This window comes from Alexandromys fortis, unplaced genomic scaffold (assembly GCF_014885135.2).
Source record: "Alexandromys fortis isolate MF-2015 unplaced genomic scaffold, M_Fortis_MF-2015_v1.1 scaffold_91, whole genome shotgun sequence".
Taxonomy (NCBI): Eukaryota; Metazoa; Chordata; class Mammalia; order Rodentia; family Cricetidae; genus Alexandromys; species Alexandromys fortis.
Window position 1 is genome coordinate 7,725,541 of NW_026067968.1, and position 21,245 is coordinate 7,746,785.

The 21,245-nt window shown below is 55.4% G+C and overlaps 1 protein-coding gene across 2 annotated transcripts; it reads right to left on the reverse strand.

The window, feature by feature from the left end:
- Window positions 1–605: 605 nt before the first annotated feature.
- Akt1 (AKT serine/threonine kinase 1) lies at window positions 606–21,130 on the reverse strand. 2 transcript variants are annotated; one of them, XM_050154726.1, is made up of 14 exons: window positions 20,966–21,130; window positions 18,495–18,630; window positions 8,554–8,682; window positions 6,088–6,199; window positions 5,655–5,802; window positions 5,099–5,230; window positions 4,956–5,021; window positions 4,171–4,239; window positions 3,788–3,913; window positions 3,591–3,719; window positions 3,302–3,516; window positions 2,984–3,071; window positions 1,775–1,877; window positions 606–1,474 (listed from the first exon to the last, which is right to left on the reverse strand). In XM_050154726.1, the coding sequence occupies exons 2-14, from the start codon at window positions 18,538–18,540 to the stop codon at window positions 1,395–1,397; spliced, it is 1,443 nt and encodes a 480-aa protein (XP_050010683.1). In that variant the 5' UTR covers window positions 18,541–18,630; window positions 20,966–21,130; the 3' UTR covers window positions 606–1,394. The 2 variants fall into 2 exon arrangements, with proteins under 2 accessions (XP_050010683.1, XP_050010684.1); XM_050154727.1 differs by lacking the exon at window positions 20,966–21,130 and adding an exon at window positions 20,670–20,783.
- Window positions 21,131–21,245: the final 115 nt, after the last annotated feature.

The following is a 21,245-nucleotide window of genomic DNA, read 5'->3' on the forward strand; positions in this document are numbered from 1 at the left end:
CAAGACCACCACCAACTCCTATTTTTCCAAGAGCCAGACACCATCTCAGTAAGGCCACCAGCCACTGGGTTCCCACATCCGCAGGGAGCCCAGCACTTGGATGCCTCTAATGGTTTGACTCATCTCTTGCTGCAGTAGCCACCAGTAGCCACCAGGTGGCACCAACAGCATATTCAGTATATGTTGGAGGCTGCTTGAACACTAATAAGAGTATGACCTTGGCTCCGGTCACCTCCATCCAAACCCATAATGGCCCCATTTTGTTCAGTCACAGATGTGCTATGTGATTTCAATCAGGGCCTCTTGAGCCCTTTTTGAACTGTATCCCCAGCAAGTTGTGATCCTTCCTGCCTACTGCTCTGTCCAGACACATAGCAGCTAGGGCTCGCCAGTGGCTTGGATAGCATCCTTTGGGGAGGGTCAAGAGGACAGTGGACTCCAGAAACAGACAGGATCTTGTCATCAGGAGTGTCTTAGTGGAGGGATATCTTCCCCTGAAGGCTATCCCTGGAGCGAGCCTTAGGGATGAGGTCCCAAGTGACCCTTGCCACTTCAAATCCACAAACAGGGTGCACACTTCACACCATCCAGAAAAGCAAACCACAAACATGAAAAGCAATTTTTATTGAATTTGGAGGGACAGTTTCTTATTATAATAGTAAAAATGCTGAAGTTGAATGTTGTAAAAAACGACATGGTGCAGCAATGGCCACAGTGTCTGGCCAGGGGACAGCTGGAGAAGTAAAGCATCTAAGGACAGCGCTAAGGGACGAGCTCGTGTGAGGCAGACACTCTTCTGTCGCCGTGATTAACCCCGAAAAATGCCTTCCAACAGCATGACACACAGCGACAGACTGAATTCTTGTTCCTCTGTCAACCTAGGTGAGCCCTGGCCATCCCATGAGCCCTAGTGCTGAGGTTGCTCTGCCTCCTCCCACTGCAGGAAGAGCCGGCTAGCATACCACAGTGAGGTGCTTCTGGTGCCCTCCAGTTGGACTTTGGCCCTGGACCCTAAAGACAGGTGGCAGCTCGAGTGGCCAGGTCGATGGGGGCAGTGACAGGACCCACCCAGACCCATGAGCCCACATTGCACATGGTCGCAGAAGTCCTTAATATTTTCCTACATGAATCTAATTGTTCTGGGCACTGGGGCCACATTTGGCCTCCAATTGGATGAAATAAATTAAGGAAAACCCCAGGATAATTTTCCTCCTGACCTGGCTGGGAGGTAGGCTGCTGCCCACAGTAGAAACACTCTCCCCTGGTCCTGGAGGCTGGCAAGGTTCCTCCCCAGCACATCCGAGAAACAAAACCATCAGTTACAGATGATCCGTGCGGGGCTTCTGGACTCGGCAATGCAAAGGAGTGATAGCTGCCAGCCATTGCCCCAGGCCTCAGGCTGTGCCACTGGCTGAGTACGAAAACTGGGGAAAGTGTGGCCTCCGCTCGCTGTCTACACACTCCATGCTGTCATCTGTGGGACATAAGAGGTGGCTCAGACCCAGACTTGGAACAGCGCACCCACCCGCCACAGAACGGAGGATATGAGGAGGCCCTCAGCGTGCTCACTCTCAGCTTAGTTACTCCACCCTCCAAAGGAGCTTTTTAAAAGTGTGCATTTAGAGCTGAGAGAAAGCTGAGCGGTTAGAGCATGGGCTGCTGAGAGAACCCAGGCTCAATTCCCAGCACCCACATTGCATCTCGTAACTCTAGTTCCAAAACAGAGTCAATAAAAGCTTGGCACTGAGGCACCTTAGAGCGGGGTGGCCCTCACCTTGATCAGGCGGTGTGATAGTGATCATCTGGGCTGTGAACTCCTCATCAAAATACCTGGTGTCAGTCTCAGAGGTGACCTGGGGCTTGAAAGGTGGGCTCAGCTGTGGGGGGACACAAGATGATGGGTGTCAGCTGTTCCAAATTCCAATCACAATGTTCCAGCCCTCTCCATCTCCAGGTAGTGCTGACTCCCTAGGGGTGAGCTACTAGCAAAGGGTACAGCTATAGATGAAACTGGGAAGGGCAGGCCCACAGGGACAGAAGACAGCAACCGTGCCCATCTCCCGGTGGCAGGAATAGTCCTGTCTTTCTTCTGTTTGTCATTTTTCTTGCAAGTTTTCTCATACATAGGGAAGGAGACAAAAATGACCAGATTCAGGCGAGCTCACTTGCCTCACTGACAGCCCAGGGACAAGAGGCAATCCAGAAAATGATGTGTATATAAGTTGCTAATGTCCCCTAGAGTCCCACAGGCAAGGATCCTCAAATACCATCTCCCCAAAGTCTGGTGTAAGAGCAGTGCTACATGTCAGCTCAAGGAATCTCTAGTTGGTTTAGGCAGGAGAGGTGTGCCAGCCACACCCCCATATGGTCAGAGGGCAGGGCTCCAACTGCTGGTCCCATGTAGCCTAGAAAGAACATTCAAGGTAGCAGGGCTGGTTACACTAAAGGTAGGCTTGGTGACAGGGCACCCAACACATACAGTGTTGAGCCCACCTACCAAGCCTCATCAGCTACTCAGGGCCAACGCTGCTTAGGAGCCAAAGGGCACCCCACCTATGGAAGAGTACAAGGGGTTCTGTTCTCTGCCAGTGACCTCCACTATGCCAAAAAAAAAAAAAAATGTCTAGGAGAATGGGGTGGGGCTCTCTCTGGAGCTGGAGATACCTAAATATTAGCCGCCACCCTCGGCTAGCTTTCAACTCATGGCACAGGAGCCCTCCAGGGAAAAGCAAGAGTGAGGGTGCAGGAACAGGCAATGCAGGAGTCCAATCAAGGCCTGGACAGGCCTAGCAACTGAGTAAGTGAGGCCTGCAGGGCAGCAGAGTGCCCCTATCCTGTGTGAGCATCCTGTGCACATCTCTGTGGTTCTGGGGGGCATGTGATTACCACAGAGCTGTGAGCCTGTCATGACCATCTGAACCAGTGAAAACTGAAGAGTGTTTGTATGTGCGTGTGCACACACGTGATCCAGAGAGATGCACACCTTCTTCTCATATACATCCTGCCACACGATGTTGGCAAAGAAGCGATGCTGCATGATCTCCTTGGCATCCTCAGAGCCCCCGCCAAGCCTGTGGGTGGGAGACGGGTTCAAGGTCAGATACTGCATGCAAGGTGACAGGCTCGTGGGGATGGTCGCAGGGTGGAGCTTTCTGAGCAGTTGTGGGTATCCCCTAGCTGCCTGACCACCCCCTGGGTCTGCCCTGGCTGCATGTGACTGAGCCTGTGCAGGGCAGTATGGTGGGTCCAGTGGGAAGCAGTACTGTCCAGAGGCTGAGCCTGAAGCACTGATGGCCCTTACCTCTGTGTGGGGTCCTTCTTGAGCAGCCCAGAGAGCAGGGACTTGGCCTCAGGGCCAAGTGTACGCGGGAAGCGGATCTCCTCCATGAGGATAAGCTCGAACAGCTTCTCGTGGTCCTGGTTGTAGAACGGCAGGCGGCCACACATCATCTCATACATGACCACGCCCAGCCCCCACCAATCCACTGCACGGCCATAGTCGTTGTCCTCCAGCACCTGGATGGGGGACTCTGTCACCATGTGTCTGGGATATGGGGGGGTGGGGGAACACACAAGAAGTGGCAGAGCACCTCAGGGGCCAGGTACTCAGGGGTTCCGCAGAAGGTCTTCATAGTGGCACCATCCTTGATACCCTCCTTGCACAGCCCAAAGTCTGTTATCTTGATGTGCCCGTCCTTGTCCAGCATGAGGTTCTCCAGCTGTGTAGGAAGCCTCAGTTAGCGTGGTCAGGCCCCCGGTCCCCCCTTCCCCCAGTCTGTGGACACACCTTAAGGTCCCGGTATACCACGTTCTTCTCGGAGTGCAGATAGTCCAAGGCCGACACAATCTCCGCACCATAGAAGCGGGCCCGGTCCTCAGAAAACACACGCTCACGAGACAGGTGGAAGAAGAGCTGTGGGGTGGAAAGTGCTGAGAAGGGACTGCATGAGGGGCCCCACACATGACCCACAAGGCAGAGGGAAGGTTAGAGATTACCCCCAAAGAGAACCAGGGATCTGGAGATTCTAACTCAGCAGAAACAGGACATCCCAAAGCAAGCGATCGTGGGCTTGCTCACGTGGCCAGGGGTGCTGCAGAGAGGTTCCAAGGCTCTCAGAGGGACAAGTTTACCCACCAAGTGCCCTGCACTGAAGTTGCCTATGGCCCTACCTCGCCCCCATTGGCATATTCCATGACAAAGCAGAGGCGGTCATGGGTCTGGAATGAGTACTTCAGGGCCTGCAATGAAGCACAGCAAGCTTTAGCATGGACGAAGCATTAACATCCTGCTATTACACTGCCACCCAGCCACTCCCAAGATACATCAGGGCACATTTCAGTGTCCTGAGACAAGGTAACACTTGTCTCAAGTGTTATTCCACGCCATCCTGTCCTGCAATCAGCAAATCCTTCTGCCTCAGCCTCCCAAGAGCAAGGGCCACAAGAGGGAAACGGCATACGTCAAATGGCATATTTTGAGATGAGAGACACGGGGTCTGAGATCAAATGCAGATGGCTTAGAAGTTGACTGTACCAAGTTCTGGGGTCACCAAAGGCCTCCAGGCGGAGGAGTCTGGCACAACAGCGTTCCTAGCCCTGGTGTGCTGAGCCACCCCAGCAGCCGTCCCCTCATGGACTACAGGTAGCCCTGTTTAAAGGCATCAAGCCCAAAATGCTGACCCTGGAGCCAATCGAGCTGCTATACCTGACCTTCACAGGAATCAGCTTAAAGATGGGTCTGAGCGGAGTAAGGGGATGGAAGTCAGAAGACCAAAATCATGCCTCCTTTCCTGCACACGACTGTTGTGAGCACACTTCCTGCCCCACGCCAGCACCTCACACCCATCCTTCCCTCAGTCCCGCCTAAAGCCCTTGAAGGCAGCACCACGTGACTGACCCACTCTATCCCACTCGGCCCTACCTCAGATGGACTCAGACTGACGGCCACGACTTACTGTAAGGAAAGGATGCCTAGAGTTCTGCAGGACACGGTTCTCAGTCAGTGTGTGGGCAACCTCATCCTAGAGGGCAAAACCAAGTGAGCACTCATCTTCCCTGCATTCCTCTCACCCGCCCTCCAGCACCGCCCACCACGCACCTTCGCAACGATGACCTCCTTCTTGAGGATCTTCATGGCATAGTAGCGGCCTGTGGCCTTCTCCTTCACCAGGATCACCTTTCCAAAGGTACCCTTGCCCAGTAGCTTTAGGTACTCAAACTCGTTCATGGTCTGTGGATAGTAGACAGTTAGGCTTGCTCACCACAGCTAGCGTACGGAGAGAAATATCTATGCCACTGCCTTCAGCTTGACAGTGTCTAGAGCAAACAAGACTCCAAATTACCCACAGCAAACTCAAGAGAGCTTGAGACAAGACAGGCCCATTCTCACATCTATTGGCCTGCAGTGAAATTTAGTCAGAGCACTGGGGCTTGGGAGGTGGTAGACATCTTCATTTTCATTTTTTTTTTTTTTTTTTTTTTTTTTTTAGCACTGTGGCTTCATGCATGCCAGACAAGCATCCTGCCAACTAAGGTTTATCTTCAACCCATGTAAGGGCAGCCAGGGCACCCAGGGCACCCAGACCCAAACAGGGAGTCAGTCAGGGATACAGGGCTTGCCAGATCCCTCCAGTAGAAACAGAGCCCGGACTCACCACACGGTGCTTGGGCTTGGCCAGGGACACCTCCATGTCCTCAGCCCCTGAGTTGTCACTGGGAGAACCTGATGGGAAGTCCATCGTCTCTTCCTCCTGCCTCTTGAGTCCATCAGCCACAGTCTGGATGGCGGTGGTCCACTCTTCCCTGCAGCAGTCAAGTGATGCCTTAGGCACCAGGCAAGGGCTCTGCCATGGCTTTTACCCACCAACTGCCTGGCTACCTGTTCCTGAAGCTGCATGCAACCACCCAGAACCTGGGTCTGCATACACTAAGGAGTATCAGAAAGCCTTAAGGTACAAGGGACAATGGCTTCTCCCATCATTTCACCACCTACACCCTGCAAGTGACAGCAGCCTAGTTCTCCAGAATGGGTGCAGCAGAGGCCTTTGGCTCTCAAGCAGGGGGCCCTCCCCACCCCTTCCCACTCACCGCTCCTCGGGCGTCTCCACATGGAAGGTGCGCTCAATGACTGTGGTCCACTGCAGGCAGCGGATGATGAAGGTGTTGGGCTTTGGCCGCTCTGTCTTCATCAGCTGACATTCTAAAGGAGAGCTCAGGGATGCATCTATTTGCTCCTCCATGAGACCCTTACAGTCCTGGCCAGACAGACCCTATCCCCCAGAGCTCACCCACCCTATCCCAGGAAGGTGCATTCCATACTCCCTTAAAAAAAGTTATTTATTTTGAGGGCTGGAGTGATGGCTCATTGGTTTAGAGCACTAACCGCTCTTCCAGAGGACCCAAGTTCAATTACCAGCACCCATATGGCAGCTCACAACCATCTGTAACTCCAGTTCCTGGGATCTGACACCATCTTCTGGTCTCCACAAGTACCAAGCACATGCGTATATAAACACACAACAAACACCCTTACACATAAAATAATTTTTTTTTAATTTTTAGCCAATTGTTTATTTTTGACATTGGATCTTTGTTGTATAGTCCTGGAACACTCCATGTAGACTGGAAGCCTCAGACTATGGCAAGCATCCCGCCTCCCCCTCCTAAGTGCTAAGATTACAGCATGAGCCGCCACACCTAGCTCCAGGCCCCTCTTCTAGTCCTAATCTCCCTAAAGGAACAGAGAGCCAAGTTCTGGCAGCTGGGATGCTCTGCTCCCAAGGTGAGGCCCTATAAGAAGGTGTTAGGTAGATCAGTTAGTCCTACACCGCAATTATTTCTAGAGTTCCTCTTTCCTTCAGCTTCTGACCCTTACCTCATGCTGGGCCTCAGGGAGGGAGGAACACTGATGTCCCCAGGAGGGACAGGAGCACACAACCCACCCACCCTGTCTGCTACAGGAGTATCTTGCTGTTTCCCCAGTCACATATAGAGTCCCTGGAAAAGTTACACACATATGCAGCACCCACACCAGAAGCATACACTGGAATATGGATACTCAGAACATGCACACCTGCTGCAAGCCTGGTGCACACACCTAGAATCTGCACACTTATAAGGGTGGATCCCTGGGGCAGCCAGGGCCCTGAGGGTATGTGTGCAGCGAGAGGGCTTCCTGGCAAGACTCTGTAAGGCAGGAGGGGCTGAGAGGCCTCCCACATTCCATCGTCTGGGTCCTGGCAATGTGAGGGGCCTCCAGGCTCCAATGAATGAGCAGGGGGCAGTCTGCCAAGCCAGGGGCCAAGAGGGGCTTGAGGCCCAGCCTTGGGGAAGGCCTGTGTCAACATGGAGTGGGGGGTGGGGGTGGAAAATCACTCTGAGCCTTGCCCTCAGCACATCTGGGATAGCTTGTTAGGCAAGCAGATGAATACAAGCACCAAGCTGGGGGTCTCAACCCCTCCCACCAAAACCCACCTCCAAGAAAAAGCCCTTGAACTGATGAACACAGTCCCACCCGGCTCTGTTCCCTGCTAGGTATACACTACCCACCTCCTGAGGCCCAAGCCCTGCCCATTGCTCGGCAGCCCCCTTGGCTGGTGCCCATACCTATGGGTCTGCTCCAGAGAGGCCCCTTTCCTACCTCTTGCAATAACTAAGCTGGGATTCCTTCCCCATCCTTCTGCAGAGGCAGCAAACTATGTTAAACCTCAAGCCTCTGGGGCAGATGTGGGGAACTGGCCAAGTCAAGGAAAGTGGACATCTCTAGGATCTGAGGCAGGTCAAACAGCTACCTGCAGAGCAGGAACATATCAAGAAGGTGCTGGGGGCAGAGTGCAGAACACGCTACGGCGGACATACACTGTACTCCAGACTGGAGCCCAAGGATGACCCCAGAGTCTGCCATTAGTAACCTCATGGCTCAGGCTTATTGCTACTTATCACTATCAAACTCAACCACACCTACAAAACTAGCTGAGCCCTTGGCCAATCCCAGGCATAACACAATGTGGCACAGAGAACAAGGACATAGCTTCTTAAATTGCAAGCTCTCAAAGATAGTGTCACAATATCCCTAACCGTATCACCCTCACCAGTCCTGGAATAGGACTGACTCCCACTGGCACTCCAGCTAAGGGGACCACAAGACCCACAGGGAAAAGGACTTCTGATGGCCTTCCCAAGAATTACAGAAATAGTTCCTAAGATGTTACAGACTCCTAGAACTAGGAGCCCCTCCTCCCATTGTCTACCCAAGAGTTCCCAGTGAATGCCCTTGAGTGGCTGTTTAGTGCCATTAGGGGGACCCTGATCAGCCCACTCTCTGAATCAGGTCCAGTCACCACATGCTGGAACCTTCAGCTTTCCTAGCAAGGGCTCCCTGGGCCAGTCAGAGCTGGCCACTCACCAGTCCTAGAGGAGGTAACTCAGAGCTAGCACTGCCCAGCACCCTAGGATAAAACCTAGGGGGCTCTCCTGAGTTTTCTCAGTGGGCACAGAGAGCTTCAGCTTCCATACTGGCCTGCCTAGCCACCCCACTCAACCCAAGACACTTACGTGCCACTGAGAAGTTGTTGAGGGGGGACTCGCGCTGCTCCACATCCTGAGGCCGTTCCTTGTAGCCAATAAAGGTGCCATCATTCTTGAGGAGGAAGTAGCGTGGCCGCCAGGTTTTAATGTATTCCCCTGCAGGGGTTGGGAACATAAGGAGTTGCACGGTGAACACCACTGCAGTGGCCCAGACACCTGAGAGGACCCAAGCACACAGATTCAGGTGAAGGGCGCAGTGTGAGGTGGGGAAGGGATCTGGACCACTTCAGCCTCCCCTGAAGGCACTGCCACTAGGGCAAAGCTGCCAGTACATGTTGTTGGGAGCATCTTCTAGGGCTCTGCCTGTGTAGCAGACTCAGGAGGAGCCGCGGCTGGAATAGGGGGCCTTGGGTCCTAGCTGAGACCTGTGCTGTACCCAGCTGAGTTCTGCCCTGGTCACCCAGGTACGCAGAACACTGTTCCCTCCAGTTTTGCAACATCAGCCATAAGCAGGCACCACACTCAGGAATCAGAGCAGATGTCCTCTGTGATCTCCCAGCGACTGTCATTTTTCATACTGACACCCGGAAAAAATGTTTAATTTACATTTTGCCGAGCAAAGGAGTCTGAACAACAGGGAACTAACTAATTAGGCAACTTCTTCATCTGAGGGGACACTAGGCTGAGGACAGGAGAGGCAGCCCACAGGGCTGGGGTCCCTGGGCTCTATCTGGGATAAAGTCTGTTTGCCCCACTGAGCCCTAAACAAGGGGACCTGGAGGGATGTGTTGTGAGCAACTGCTGGGACCAGGCTACCTACCACCAGGTGCTCCACGGCACAGACCAAGTCACAAGGTCAAACACCTGGTCTCAGGCACCAGGGAGGCTGGCCAGCGTTCCTTCTCTATCCTCTTACAGTGTGTACCAAATTGAGGTTTCCAGGTGAGATACAGTCTACCCAGTCTAGTACATCAGCACGGACCCCCTCTAGGCTCTCAGGACCTGCCAGGGTGCAAGTAGCTGGGGCTCTGGGGCAGCATATTGCAGGGCTCCACACATGATCCACCTCCCCCATCTCCACCATCTAGCCTCTTCCAGTCTTATGCACCCTGGGAGGCATTGCCAAACACCAGCCTTAATCTGCATGATGCTACAGTATGACCCTAACCGGGATGAGAGGAAACCTAAGAGATGGAGGAAGTCTCTTGGTGAGAGCAGTGAATAAAGCCACTACCAGGCCAAGACTCCCACTGCAGGGACTGGCAGTTATCAGAGCGAAAGATCAGGGCACTGCAGGTCTCCTAAGCCGGCCATCAGCACTGACAAAGACCCCAGTACCACAATGGAAAGAGCAAGCATGAGCTCCTCCTGACTGGCTGGTGCTCCTCCAGGGCACAGACAAGATTATTCTGCTTCTCTTCAAGGGTCTACAGTTCACATGCAACCACCAGGACACCTGTGAACCCTTTCTGCCTCCCATCTTTAGCTCCCAGAAGCCAGCTACCTCCAACAGCCACTGGGGGCCTTGAAGCAATGGTCAAAGTCAACCCTCCCTCATTCAGGAGGAGGCTCTAAGGCCTCAGCAACTTGCCTACACAACAGGAACAGAACAGGGATCTTACCCAGTCTGCAAGGTCCCCTGAGCCCCTACAGGCACCAGCCCTGCTCCTGACCAGGTGGGACACACCTGCAAGTATTCACATGCCCAGGAGTCCCACAACAGCTCCTCCCCCTCAACACACACACAGGGCCTAGAAGATGCAGTGGGTAGACAGGGGCTTTGGTAACATAGCAGAGCCACTGGGGGGTGAGCAGCCCACCCCATCCTGCTCCTTCCTAGGCCACCCACTGTGCATGCCCACCCGCCAGCACCAGTCTGGAGCTGTCGGCCCCTGATGGAGTGCCTCCCATCTCACCAGCTGCTGCTCCCCGGGACACTAACTGAGTATGGAAGCTGATGAGCAACGCACCCGTGCCCCAGAAATCCATCTTGATTTACCAACTGCTGCCCACCCCCCTGTGCCCAGTACAGGCTCCCAGTGCAGGCCCCCACATGAAGACTGCCACCCTGACCTCTTAGCCTAAATGACCAGCCCCAGGCCAGGTAGATTTTGGAATGTGGACCTGGAGGTATAGGCAGGGGCACTCACCAGGCAGAGGAGAAGGCAGGTATCCAGAAAGGCCTAGGTGCCCTTCCCCTCCCAGGTCTCACAGAGGCCACATGGCCAAGGAGAAAGGTAAAGTGAGATGACCTCGTCATATCTTTCCCTGTGACAGGGAAAGGGGGCCACAGCTCTGGCACACAGATCTCTTTCTTCATCTCCTGCCTCAAGGTCTAGCCAGGTGGTCAGTGGGGTACCAGCTGAGCCAGCTGCAGCCAGGGATGTGGCCTGCATGCTAACAAGTTCAGTGTAGACAGACCCCCAGGCCCCACCCCTCTGCAGAACTCTATCAACATATGATAAACAATACAAGAGATGGCTTCCCTGGTCCCTCATGGCCTCATGGTATCTAGGAATACCATGGGGTCTCTTTTGGCGACATGAACTTTGGCAGGCCTCCCCCAAGCTCTTCATACTCCAGCGAGAAGGGACTGGTACTGAGCCATTCTGGTCTCTGCAGAAGGGCTAGGTTCTGGCCCAACCAGGATCTTGACTGCCTTACTCCATCTGGATGCTTGATACCCTGACCAGGCAAGGAGAGTCCAACTGGGGATGCAGAGCACCAGCTGGAGCGCGCCACCTGTCACACAGCCTCTGGGAATGCAGGTACACATGGCCCACTAGAGGTGCCTCGCTACAACTGGAGTTTCCTTATCAGGCCTGTGTTCACACAGACATGGGCAGATGATAAATGACTAGGTGCCGCCTTTACAGTGTGGTCCCAATGGCCCTTGAGGCCATAAGCCTAAAAACATCTTCTCAGTGAGCAACAAAAACAGCAAACAGCGGACAGGGGGGCTAAGCCCACGCAACACAATAGACCCAGCTCCCCACTAAGCTCATGTGCACATCCATCCACACACCTCTATGCAGAGGTGGCTGCTAGTACCCACCTCACCCAAAGGCCTACCCTACCTTCTTGCAACAAGGCCAGTAGCACCTAGGAGGAGGCAAGGGCTTCCTCAGGTGTACCCACCTTTCCAAGACCAGATCCTGTCCAATCCTGGAGGAAAGGATACCTAGAGATGCCACCCACTGACATCCACATGGCCTAGCATCTGTGAGGGTTGACCTCCAAATCCCTTCATCAGGGCCTCCTGGACCTGAATCATCCAGAAGGAAACAGGGAAGCTGGGCAAGGTAGTGTACACCTTTAATCCTAGCACTCAGAAGGCTGAGGCAGGAGGATCTCTTACAGTTCAAGGCCAGCCTAGTATACATAGTGAAGTAACACGCCAGCTAAGACTATACAGAGATCCTGTCTTAAAAAATAAAAGAAGCCAGGCAGTGGTGGTGTACCCCTATAATCCCAGCATTTGGGAGGCAGAGGCTGGCAGATCTCTATAAGTTCGAGGCCAGCCTGGTCTACAGACGGAGTTATAGGACAGACTCCAAAGCTACACAGAAAAACCCTCTCTCAATAAAGAAAGAGACAGAGACAGAGAAAGACAGAGAGGAGAGGAGAGGAGATGAGAGGGGAAGGGAGGGGAGGGGAGGGNCTATATGTGGAAAAACAAACTATAAATGTAGGCGTGCAGGTGCGTAGAGGTGGTGGTGGTGGTGATCATTGGGAGTCCATTTAGATGGTTCTTGCTTCATTAGAGGCCTAAAAAGTAATGTTACCAAGGTAAAAGAAGTAGGAAAGTTTAGTGGAGGTTTGAGGAGAGGAAAGGAGAAGAGGGGAGGGGAGGGGAGGGGAGGGGAGGGGAGGGGAGAGGAGAGTGAAGGGGATGCTGATGTTGGTCTTAACACAGTACCTCCACAAGAGGCTTCCCCTGCTTGGCCCCCCGACAGCAGAGCACTCTAACAGGGCAACATAAGAGCCAAGGCCATGACCTATACTTCCAGACACATCCTAGGGTCACCAATGTCCTAGGCACAACTAGAGTCCTCTGATACTGGCCTGGTCCCTGATCACTGTGAGCATTTTCTCTAAGTCCCTGGTTCTTGGGGAACTGCTGGATATGCTGGGTAAACACTTTGCTGCAGTGGCAGTGGCAGGCGGCAGCTGGCAAGGCGCCAGGCGGCACCGAGCTGTTTCTCCACAGCAAAGTGAGCCCCAGCAGGCCTGGGGAGCAGGCGCCAGCTGACAGCAGCGACCAAACGTCCCCCACCACCAGCACATCCATCCCACCGACAGCTGCCGGGTGCCCATTTACCTTCTCCAGCACATTGAGCAAGCGGTCTGCTAATAGCAGCCCACTGGGGCCGCTAGCCCAGCTCTTGCTGCCTTCTGGGCAGTGGGTGGTCAGCAGCTGGCAAGGTCATCACCAACAGCCTCCCAGGCCTCCCTGAAGGCCCTGGGTTCCATGTCTCTGGACACCCCCCCCTCCTCCAACAGACTCAATGAGCAAGAGCTGGGCAAAGGCAGGGGTGGAAGGGTGAAACTCCAGGTCTGGGGTCACCAGGTACACCACGGGCCCTGCCTTTCTGAGAGGAGTGCTCATGTGGGTCTCACAGGGCGGGGGACCAGTGGCCAGTCTGGACCTGCAGAAGCCCCATAGCCCACAACATTAAAATCTCTAGGAGGAGGTAGGGCTCACTGTACCCACTAGCTCTCTGGCGAAGCTGAGGAGACAAAGGGGCTCTAGAGGTCACAGCAAGGCCGAAAGTAAGCAGAGCTGTGGGTCTGCCAGGACAAACTGTCACAGGCAGGCGTCCGCTGAGAACGGCCAAGATACAGCAACCACCCAACCACAGCGCCTCACAAATGTGGTGACGGACTCCATGCGCCTGCCTGCTGCTCTGGGGTCTACTTCACATGGTGGTGCCCAGGTCTCCAGCCTCCTAGAACCCACTGGGTGTCTATGGCACCTCCCCACAACTGCCACCTCCGATCCCCTCCCTGAGTCACAGGGAGTATTTGTTGCACATGCCCGCCTCCTCCACAGCACTGCCCCCACCCTCCCTGGACCAGAAAAGGCCAGTCTAGAGTCTCACCCTGCCATACATCCAACACATGCCGAGCCTCCTGGACCACTCAGATCATCCCATTCAGCTTAGTCCCACAGTCTTCGTGCAAGCCATGGAGCCTCTGTCCTGTTGCCTGGCTTTTAGATCTCTATGCCAGTCCAACACCACAGCTGCCATCCTACTTCCCCAGACACACGACACAGCTGAGAGACCGCACACTGTTCCTATGCTGAGTCCAAAAGCTGTGCCCTCCTGTTACCCATCTTCCTCCCTCTCTACCTCATCTGTGGCATAGCCCAAGAAGCCCAGACAGTTCTATAAGATGGCTTAGCAGGTAAGAACACTTGTCCTCAAGCCTGATGACTCAAGTTTGATCCCTCAATCCACATCACAAGGTATCCTCAGAACATATTATATTGTAGCACATGTAAGCGCTCCTCCCCTGTGTGTGTGTGCGTGTGTGCATGCATACAGACACACACAAACATACTTAAAAAGGGGGGGGCATTCAGACAGAGCAGAAAGGCTGTGCTGGGAAACAGAGCCAGCCCCAGCCTTGCCTTCACCCCACAGATAACAGAGACTACAAGGACCAGCCGGACCCTGGCCAAGGGCAGGAAGCCTTCTCTAAAACAGTGTCTTAGGGACCACTACCTCCTAAGTCCTATGCCAAGAGCCCAAAAGGGTGAGGTGGGGAACTCATGTGAGTTCAGACCAATCTATGCTGCAAAGTAAGACCCTATCTCCAAAAACAACTACTGAAGGAATGAGGTGGAAGTGGGGAGAAGCAGGCAAAGGACAGGTCCCTGGGCATCAGAAGAGAGCACTGAGGGGCTACTGGTTGCTCCTCCATCCACCTGCCTGGGTTGGGCCTAGGTCTTGGCTGGGAAGGCTCTTCTGAGGAAGTGCTGGGTATGGGTGAAACACCAGCCATAGTGGGGTAGCTAGGACAGTCTCAACTACTGTTACAGGAGGGCCTAAGGGTTGGTGCTGGCTCTGGGCCTGGCCCGGGTGTGACTGGGCAGAGAGAACTGCTAGCCAAGAACAGGACAGTTCTCTCCGCTACCCATGGCACTTCTAGGAACCAGCCTGATGCAACCACTCAAGCTTCTCCTAGCAGAGGCAGGAGTTCATGGCTCTGCCCATCCATGTAGCACCCCCTCTCCTCCTAGGGCTCAGTGTTCCTCTGTACAGGACACTCTGCCACCCTGCAGAACTGGCAGGGCAAAAAAGCTGTCCCAGGCCCAGCAGCTCAGCAGAGTCCCATATCCACACATTTCCCCACCTCCTTGGGACCTCCACGTGGTTCAGCCCCACAGAGACAATTCCAACTAGAGGACAGTGATCGGGAAGCAAGAGAAGTGCTGCCCACTCCGGAATCACCAGGTTGGGCCAGCAGTGACCCCTCACACCCCAGTGGAAGGCCGCCCAGCTTCCTCTTTTGTTGTTTGGTTTTAAGGGAGAACTCAACATGCTCACAAAACAGGAAATTCAGCCCAGCACCAGCCAAGACTCAGCCACAGCCACACACTACAGTGGACTGTCCCTCCAGGGGTGGGCCCAGAACATTCAGCTGCCACCCTCTGTCCAGTTCTCTAGCGGGTGCCACATGCTTACCTCTCTCAGGCTAAGCCCCCCCCCCCAGCACAACTCCTATTCCTAAATGCTGACCTGCCCACTAGGCTCAGGACCACTGACTCTCCCTAGAAATCATGAGTTCAGCACTCACTGATCCAGACCCAAAGCCAGAGAGCCCTATACCATATTCCAGCTTCTCTCCACCCCTATCTGAACCTCCTCTACCTGACAGGCATTGACAGCTAAATGGTCCCTACCCCGCTGGGCCCCTCAACTACCAGTTTGCTGAGTGGGTGAGCCTACAAGTTGGCCCTGCAGCCGGTATATGCTACCTACTCCCAACAGTCCCTCCATCTACTGTGTCAGTGTCCTCTCCTGACCCACCTGTTCCAGCCACCTGCTATGGGCTGGGGGACACAACAATGACTAACCTGACCAAGTAGATGGCTATAGGACAGTTTCTGTGCACACAGCCCAGCAGGTATCAGGGACTTGGGGGAACAACCCAAAAGGGTAACACAGATAAGTCTGTGGCCTCAGTACAGAGCTCATTTGCAAGCTGAGGACTGAAATCAGAGGTCACAAAAGTTCAGCCACCTGCAATTTAACCCCAGGTTGGCTATCAAAACACTGTCAGAGTTCACTGACCCCCAAATCTCTGCAACTGGGGACATGTGACCAGTACTGAGTCCTGGCATGTCCACTCTCCTGGGTGACGCTGCCGTCCTCACTGCCATCCACCTGCTCATCAGACCAGTGACCTTGCTGCCCGCTCATCTTTAGTTCAAGCCCACTGCCTTCCATAGGTCTATGGGCCCCTTGCAGGACACCCAGAGACTTTCAGGTCCAGCTGCAGATCAATAGTTAGAATGTCTGCTCTGGCACTGGGCACTTGGCTGGGTACCCTCTGGTCCAGGACACAAATAGAGCTCCCAAGAAGTAGTTTGGGAACTCTTCTTGAGGGGTGAACTCCCACGGAGTAGGAGAAGCCTGGACCTGGTATCTCTGTAGATCTGGAATGAAGGGGAGGAACATCCTCTCTATATGCCCAAATAGCCCTGAAAGCATGGCCAGCCCATGGGGAGCTTGGGAGTTTAGCTGAGAACCAATGTATGTTCTCCAAGTCCCTTGCTGGACATGGGAGACCTAACAGATGGGTTCAATTACCAGTCAGAAGTACTCTAACCTACAGAGCCAACAAAGTAGAAGATATGGGGGCGGGGGGGGGGGGGGGGGGAGTACCCAGGTGTGCCAGAGAGCCTGGGAAACTGAGGGACAATTGTAGTAGCCTTTCTTCCCTGCCTACCCCAGCCAGGTCAGAGTGGCCTCAGGTTAGAGGTTGACCTAATGTGTTCTGGCTTCAACTCAAGACAGGGAGAGAGCTAGAATCCCAAACCAATGATGCAGGTATGAGTTGGAGCCCATAACATATACAGCTAGGGGTGTTCAGAAGGGAGAAATAACGGTCACCAAGACAGGCTTTTCCCAGCAAGCAGCAGTAGGCCAAGCAGTGGGACGAGGCTGGGCCAGAGCAGGACACAGTAGGAGAACCCAGAGCAGGAATGACAATATGGATGTCATCATCCCCATCAGAGCCCTTACTACCTGGGCTGGAGCTAGAGGAGGATAAGGGACCACGAGAATGGCCTGAGGCAGGTCACCAGGCAGCTGTCCCCAGAGGCTGCTGAGGGTGGGAAGCTCCTACCCCAGACAGGTGTTCCCTGTCCATTCCACAGAGTAGGTGTCATGTCTAGTTGGGCCATCCCACAGATAACAGTCTCCTCCCCACCCACTCACCACCATTTTCATGCCATAAATGTGGAAATCAAGGCCTAAGGAACTCAATGACCTTCTCCTGGAGAGGCACGATGACACAGCTGCCAAATCAGGTTCAAACACAGCCTCTGGATACCCACAGGGCCTGATGTCCTGTCCCACCTGGCCCCTCAGAAGGCTCAGCCATAGGAGCAATACGACACCCCCTAGGCCTCAGAAGGGTTCCTGCCTGGAGAATGTACCAGTAACTTGAGGCCCGGCAAAACTGGCCCTAACTCTAACAGCCATACATAGCCATCTGTCCATGAAATAAGCTGTGTGTGGCCAGGGTAGAGGAGAAACAGGAGCCAAAGGGGATGAGCCCCACTTCCAAAGAAGACTGACAGGTGGGGCAGACAGTAGAACATGAGCCCAGGAGCTGAGCTCACCAGGCAGAACTCCTAGGGGGCCAGGGAAGGAGGCCCTGGGGAAACAGGAAGGCAGGTGGGGGCAGGACAGACTGGAGCCAGATGAGCGGCACAGGTCAGATTCTTCCCAGTAGCTGCCATAATGAGACCTCTCAACAGCTGACCACATCTTCCATGGCTGCTTGAGTCCTCCTGAGTCTCCATCCAGAAAACCTCCCCCACCTCTTAGCGCCTGTGACTCTCAGGCTTGTTCTGCCAGAGCTCTGTCTATCCCGCATCTCATGTCCTAACACCAATTTCTGTCCCCACTCCCCGTCTTCTGTGTCTGTGTCCTCCTCCGCCCACCAAGATCACAATTCCCTCTGCTAGAGAGCCAGAAGGAGGAATGGGAGGGGTGACTCGCATTGGCAAGGATCACAAGAACTTCCGGTGGGAGCAGGTCTGCAGGAAGAGGAAGTCAGGAGGGGCTGAGATGCCCGCCCTGGAGAAAGAGCAAGTGACTGTCCTGGGGAACCGGCTTTGAAACTCACTGCTGGCAGGAAGGGGCTGGTGGGTAAGCTGGACCGTGAGGGGCCCTGGCCTAGGAAGAGCCAGTTAGCTCTTCAGTTCTGATGCTAGCATGCCCCTGCTGGGCCCCTGCTGATGAGGAGCCCCCTGACTTCAGGAATCCAGGACTGAGATGGGCACAGGGCCAAGCGGAACAACCCTGCCCTGCCTGCCCTCAGGAGCCCTTGGGCAGTGCCCAGGCTACCAGCCTGCCAGCCCTGGAACAGCAGCCATGTCCTTGCTGCCTTCCAGGAAAGCCAGGAATGAGGCTGAAGCAGTCGGCCCCACCCCCAAGCCGCTCAAAGCAAGCCCTGCACAGGGCCTCAGCCTCTGGCCAAGAGGCCCCAGGAGGAGGCCATGACCTCCATACTATGGGAAAAGCTGGGCCTGCACACTCCTCCTGAGGCCGACCTAAAGCCCCATGGTGGGGAGGTGCCACTCTTGAGCAGGCCTCGACATAGCAAGTACTCTTGGATATGGCCACAAAGTTGCCAGCTAGGGCAGTATAGCTCCTCCCCCAAGTTCTATACCCAAGAGCTGGGCAGACCCAGGCCCAGCCCTGCTCCTGCAACCCACAGGCACTGACCTCGTTTGTGCAGCCAGCCCTCCTTCACAATGGCTACGTCGTTCATGGTATCCGTGGCCCCCACAGACTGGGGTAACCCAGGGATGCTCAGGGTGTCTTCTCAGCAGGCTGAGCCCAGCTGGCCTGGCCGCAGCGTCTAGAAGTCAAGAAAGCATATGAGGCAGAATCCAGCTTGGGGTCAGCTTTAGTGAGTTCCAGACGACCCCCATTACCCATGCCCCCTCATGGGGCCTACCCCTCTCTGGCCCTGGTTCCCTCTTCACCTTTACCCTGCCAGTGTCCTGATTTATCTCAAAACACTGCTGTGTGAGACCCACCTCCATAGCCGCTGCACCCAAAGCCGGGCATGACAGTCTAGGATGCAGGGCTAAGGCCCACCCCTACCCTCCGGGCCTCTGCTGAAACAGTGTATCCCCAGAAGGCCTCTCCTGACAGTCAGCTTTCAGGATCTGCTACCCAGCAAACAGTCCACCTCCTCCAGGCAGCCAGCCCTGACTGCTTCTGCGTTGCCCCATACTAGCAAGGAGTGCTTGTTCGCTGTCCTTGTCCTGCATGCTCATCACCCTCTAGTTGAGGACTCTAACGCAGAACACAGGGTTCCTACCTGCTCGGATTAGGAACACAGAAATGTAAACACTGTAAAGGCTCCAGGCAGAGCAGGCAATTCAGACAGTCTTGCCTTCAGGGCAACACGCAAAATCTGCTCCAGTAAAACCCCAGACTCTCTCAAAAACAGGTCCCTGCTCCTCTGAAGCCGCCTCACTCATCGGGCTAAGGTGTACTGGGCATCTGTGATTTTGCCTAGCCTTCACTCTAACCAGGGACAAAGAGACGTCTAGACAGCGAGCAGTTAAGGAACACTCAGGGCAGAGCAGTTACAGCCACAGTTACAGCATTCAGCCCACACATGGGGCAGGCAACATACAAGGCCTAGGGTCCTGCAGTGGCCCACCAGCTAGCCTGTGTTGAAGCACACTTGGCCAGCTCATCTTGCAAAGTTCCCGCACCACTGCTTCTAGGCTGGAGGATCTCCTGGGCATCTCTCAAGCCCCAGTCTTAATCACCAAGTCTGCGCACTCTGGGAACTGCATTCGGCACTCCTTTACCAGAGAACCGGTGAGGTCCCTCCACCTGGGTCCTGGGAAAGGCCCAGGAAAGACCAGGTCAGTGTGGAAGAGATGCCAGCTCGGGTCTACTGCAGCAGACCCAGACAACGCCCTAGGGACCTCTTCAGCCTAGAAGGCACAATCCAGCACCCAGAGTCACTGTTACTTTGCCTTGACTGAAGCTAAATGTGACAAAAGGAAAGCCTCGCTGCCATGTGTCAAATGCCAAATACCTGACCCAAAAAGGAAAGCACCCACCCCTCCCTCAGCAAGCAGGCAGCAATGGAAAGCCAGGATGAAAAAGACAGCCAAAAAGGAACCCCAGGTGATGGCTGTCACAGTGGGTGTGGCCTGGAGGCAGAGGGTTGAACTGCAAGACCTCTCTCTGGATGCCCCCCACCCCCACCCAGACCCAAGGTCTGCTGATGACAGTCAGCTGTCCAGCGCCCTGTAAAAATAAATTTATATGCATGCAGTGAAGAGACGCGGCAATGTTAACCAATGTCCACATCAAGCAGCTCTGAGCATGGGACCTTCTTCCCTCTGTGCCCCTGGAGGGCCTTGCTCTAAGGGCACATGGTTGCTATTGTTAAGTCTTAAGAGTTCAGCCCCTCTGGGACACCGGGCCCACACACACAGCTGGGGCCCCTCCAAGGCGATTCGCCCTTCACTTGAGTGGTGGTTCTAAGCAGTCAAGGCTAGCCACTGGAGCAAGACCAGGGGCCAGGGGGAGGAGAGTCTGGCTACGGAGCAGAGCCACCACAACCTAACTCAAAAATCAGTCCTCTTTAGACAAATCCACCAGCTCAACCAGTATCCTGAATCCCAGATACTGTGATCCCTGCCCACGCGTCCTCCAGGCCCCAGCACCTCCAGAAACCACCTAGTCCAGGAAGCACTTTCCGGGTCCAGGAGGGCTAGCAGTCCTTTGTGGGCTAGCCTGGGCACAGTGCCCACCGCGCGCCCGGGCACAGTGCCACCGCGCACAACTTTCTGTCCGTGGGAAATGAGTTCTCCTTCCCAGGGCCCTCCCACCACACGCAGGCCGCGGGGCGAACCTTTCTCCTACCCTCGCTGGCCGAGTGCCCAGACAGCCCCAGGCCCCGGGGCGCATCGGCCCCCACTGCGCACAATAACAGGGCCCCTCTCCCGCGGCCTGGCCCCGCGGGGCGGCCACCCAAGGTCACGCGGCGGCCGCCCGCACCCTCGCCGGCGTGGGCCTCCTGCGCGATCAGTCCGGCCCCGCGCTCCCCGCCCAGGCCTCCGTTCGGCCACTTCCTGCTCTGTTCGGAGGCGCGGCGCGGCGCGGCCAGGAACAAAGCGGGGTGGCTGCGGCCCGGAACAGGGCGCGGCGCGGGCACTCACCGGGCCGCCGCGTGCGGGCGACGGGGCCTAGCCGGGCCGCGGCCTCGGGCGCCCGCCGCTCCGCATCCCGCGGGCGGGCGCTGGGCGGGGCCGGCTGGAGGCAGCGGCGGCCGAGCGCGCGCTGCTGGCCGGGTCTAGGCCGCCGCGGTGCCGGCCGCCGGGCGCTGCTCGGTCCGCTCCGCCTGTCCCGGACTCGCGTGCGCTACCGCGCTGGGCCGGCCGCCCGCCGCCTCGGTGCTGCCGCCGCCGCCGGCCGCCGGCCCGCCTTCTCCCCGCCCCG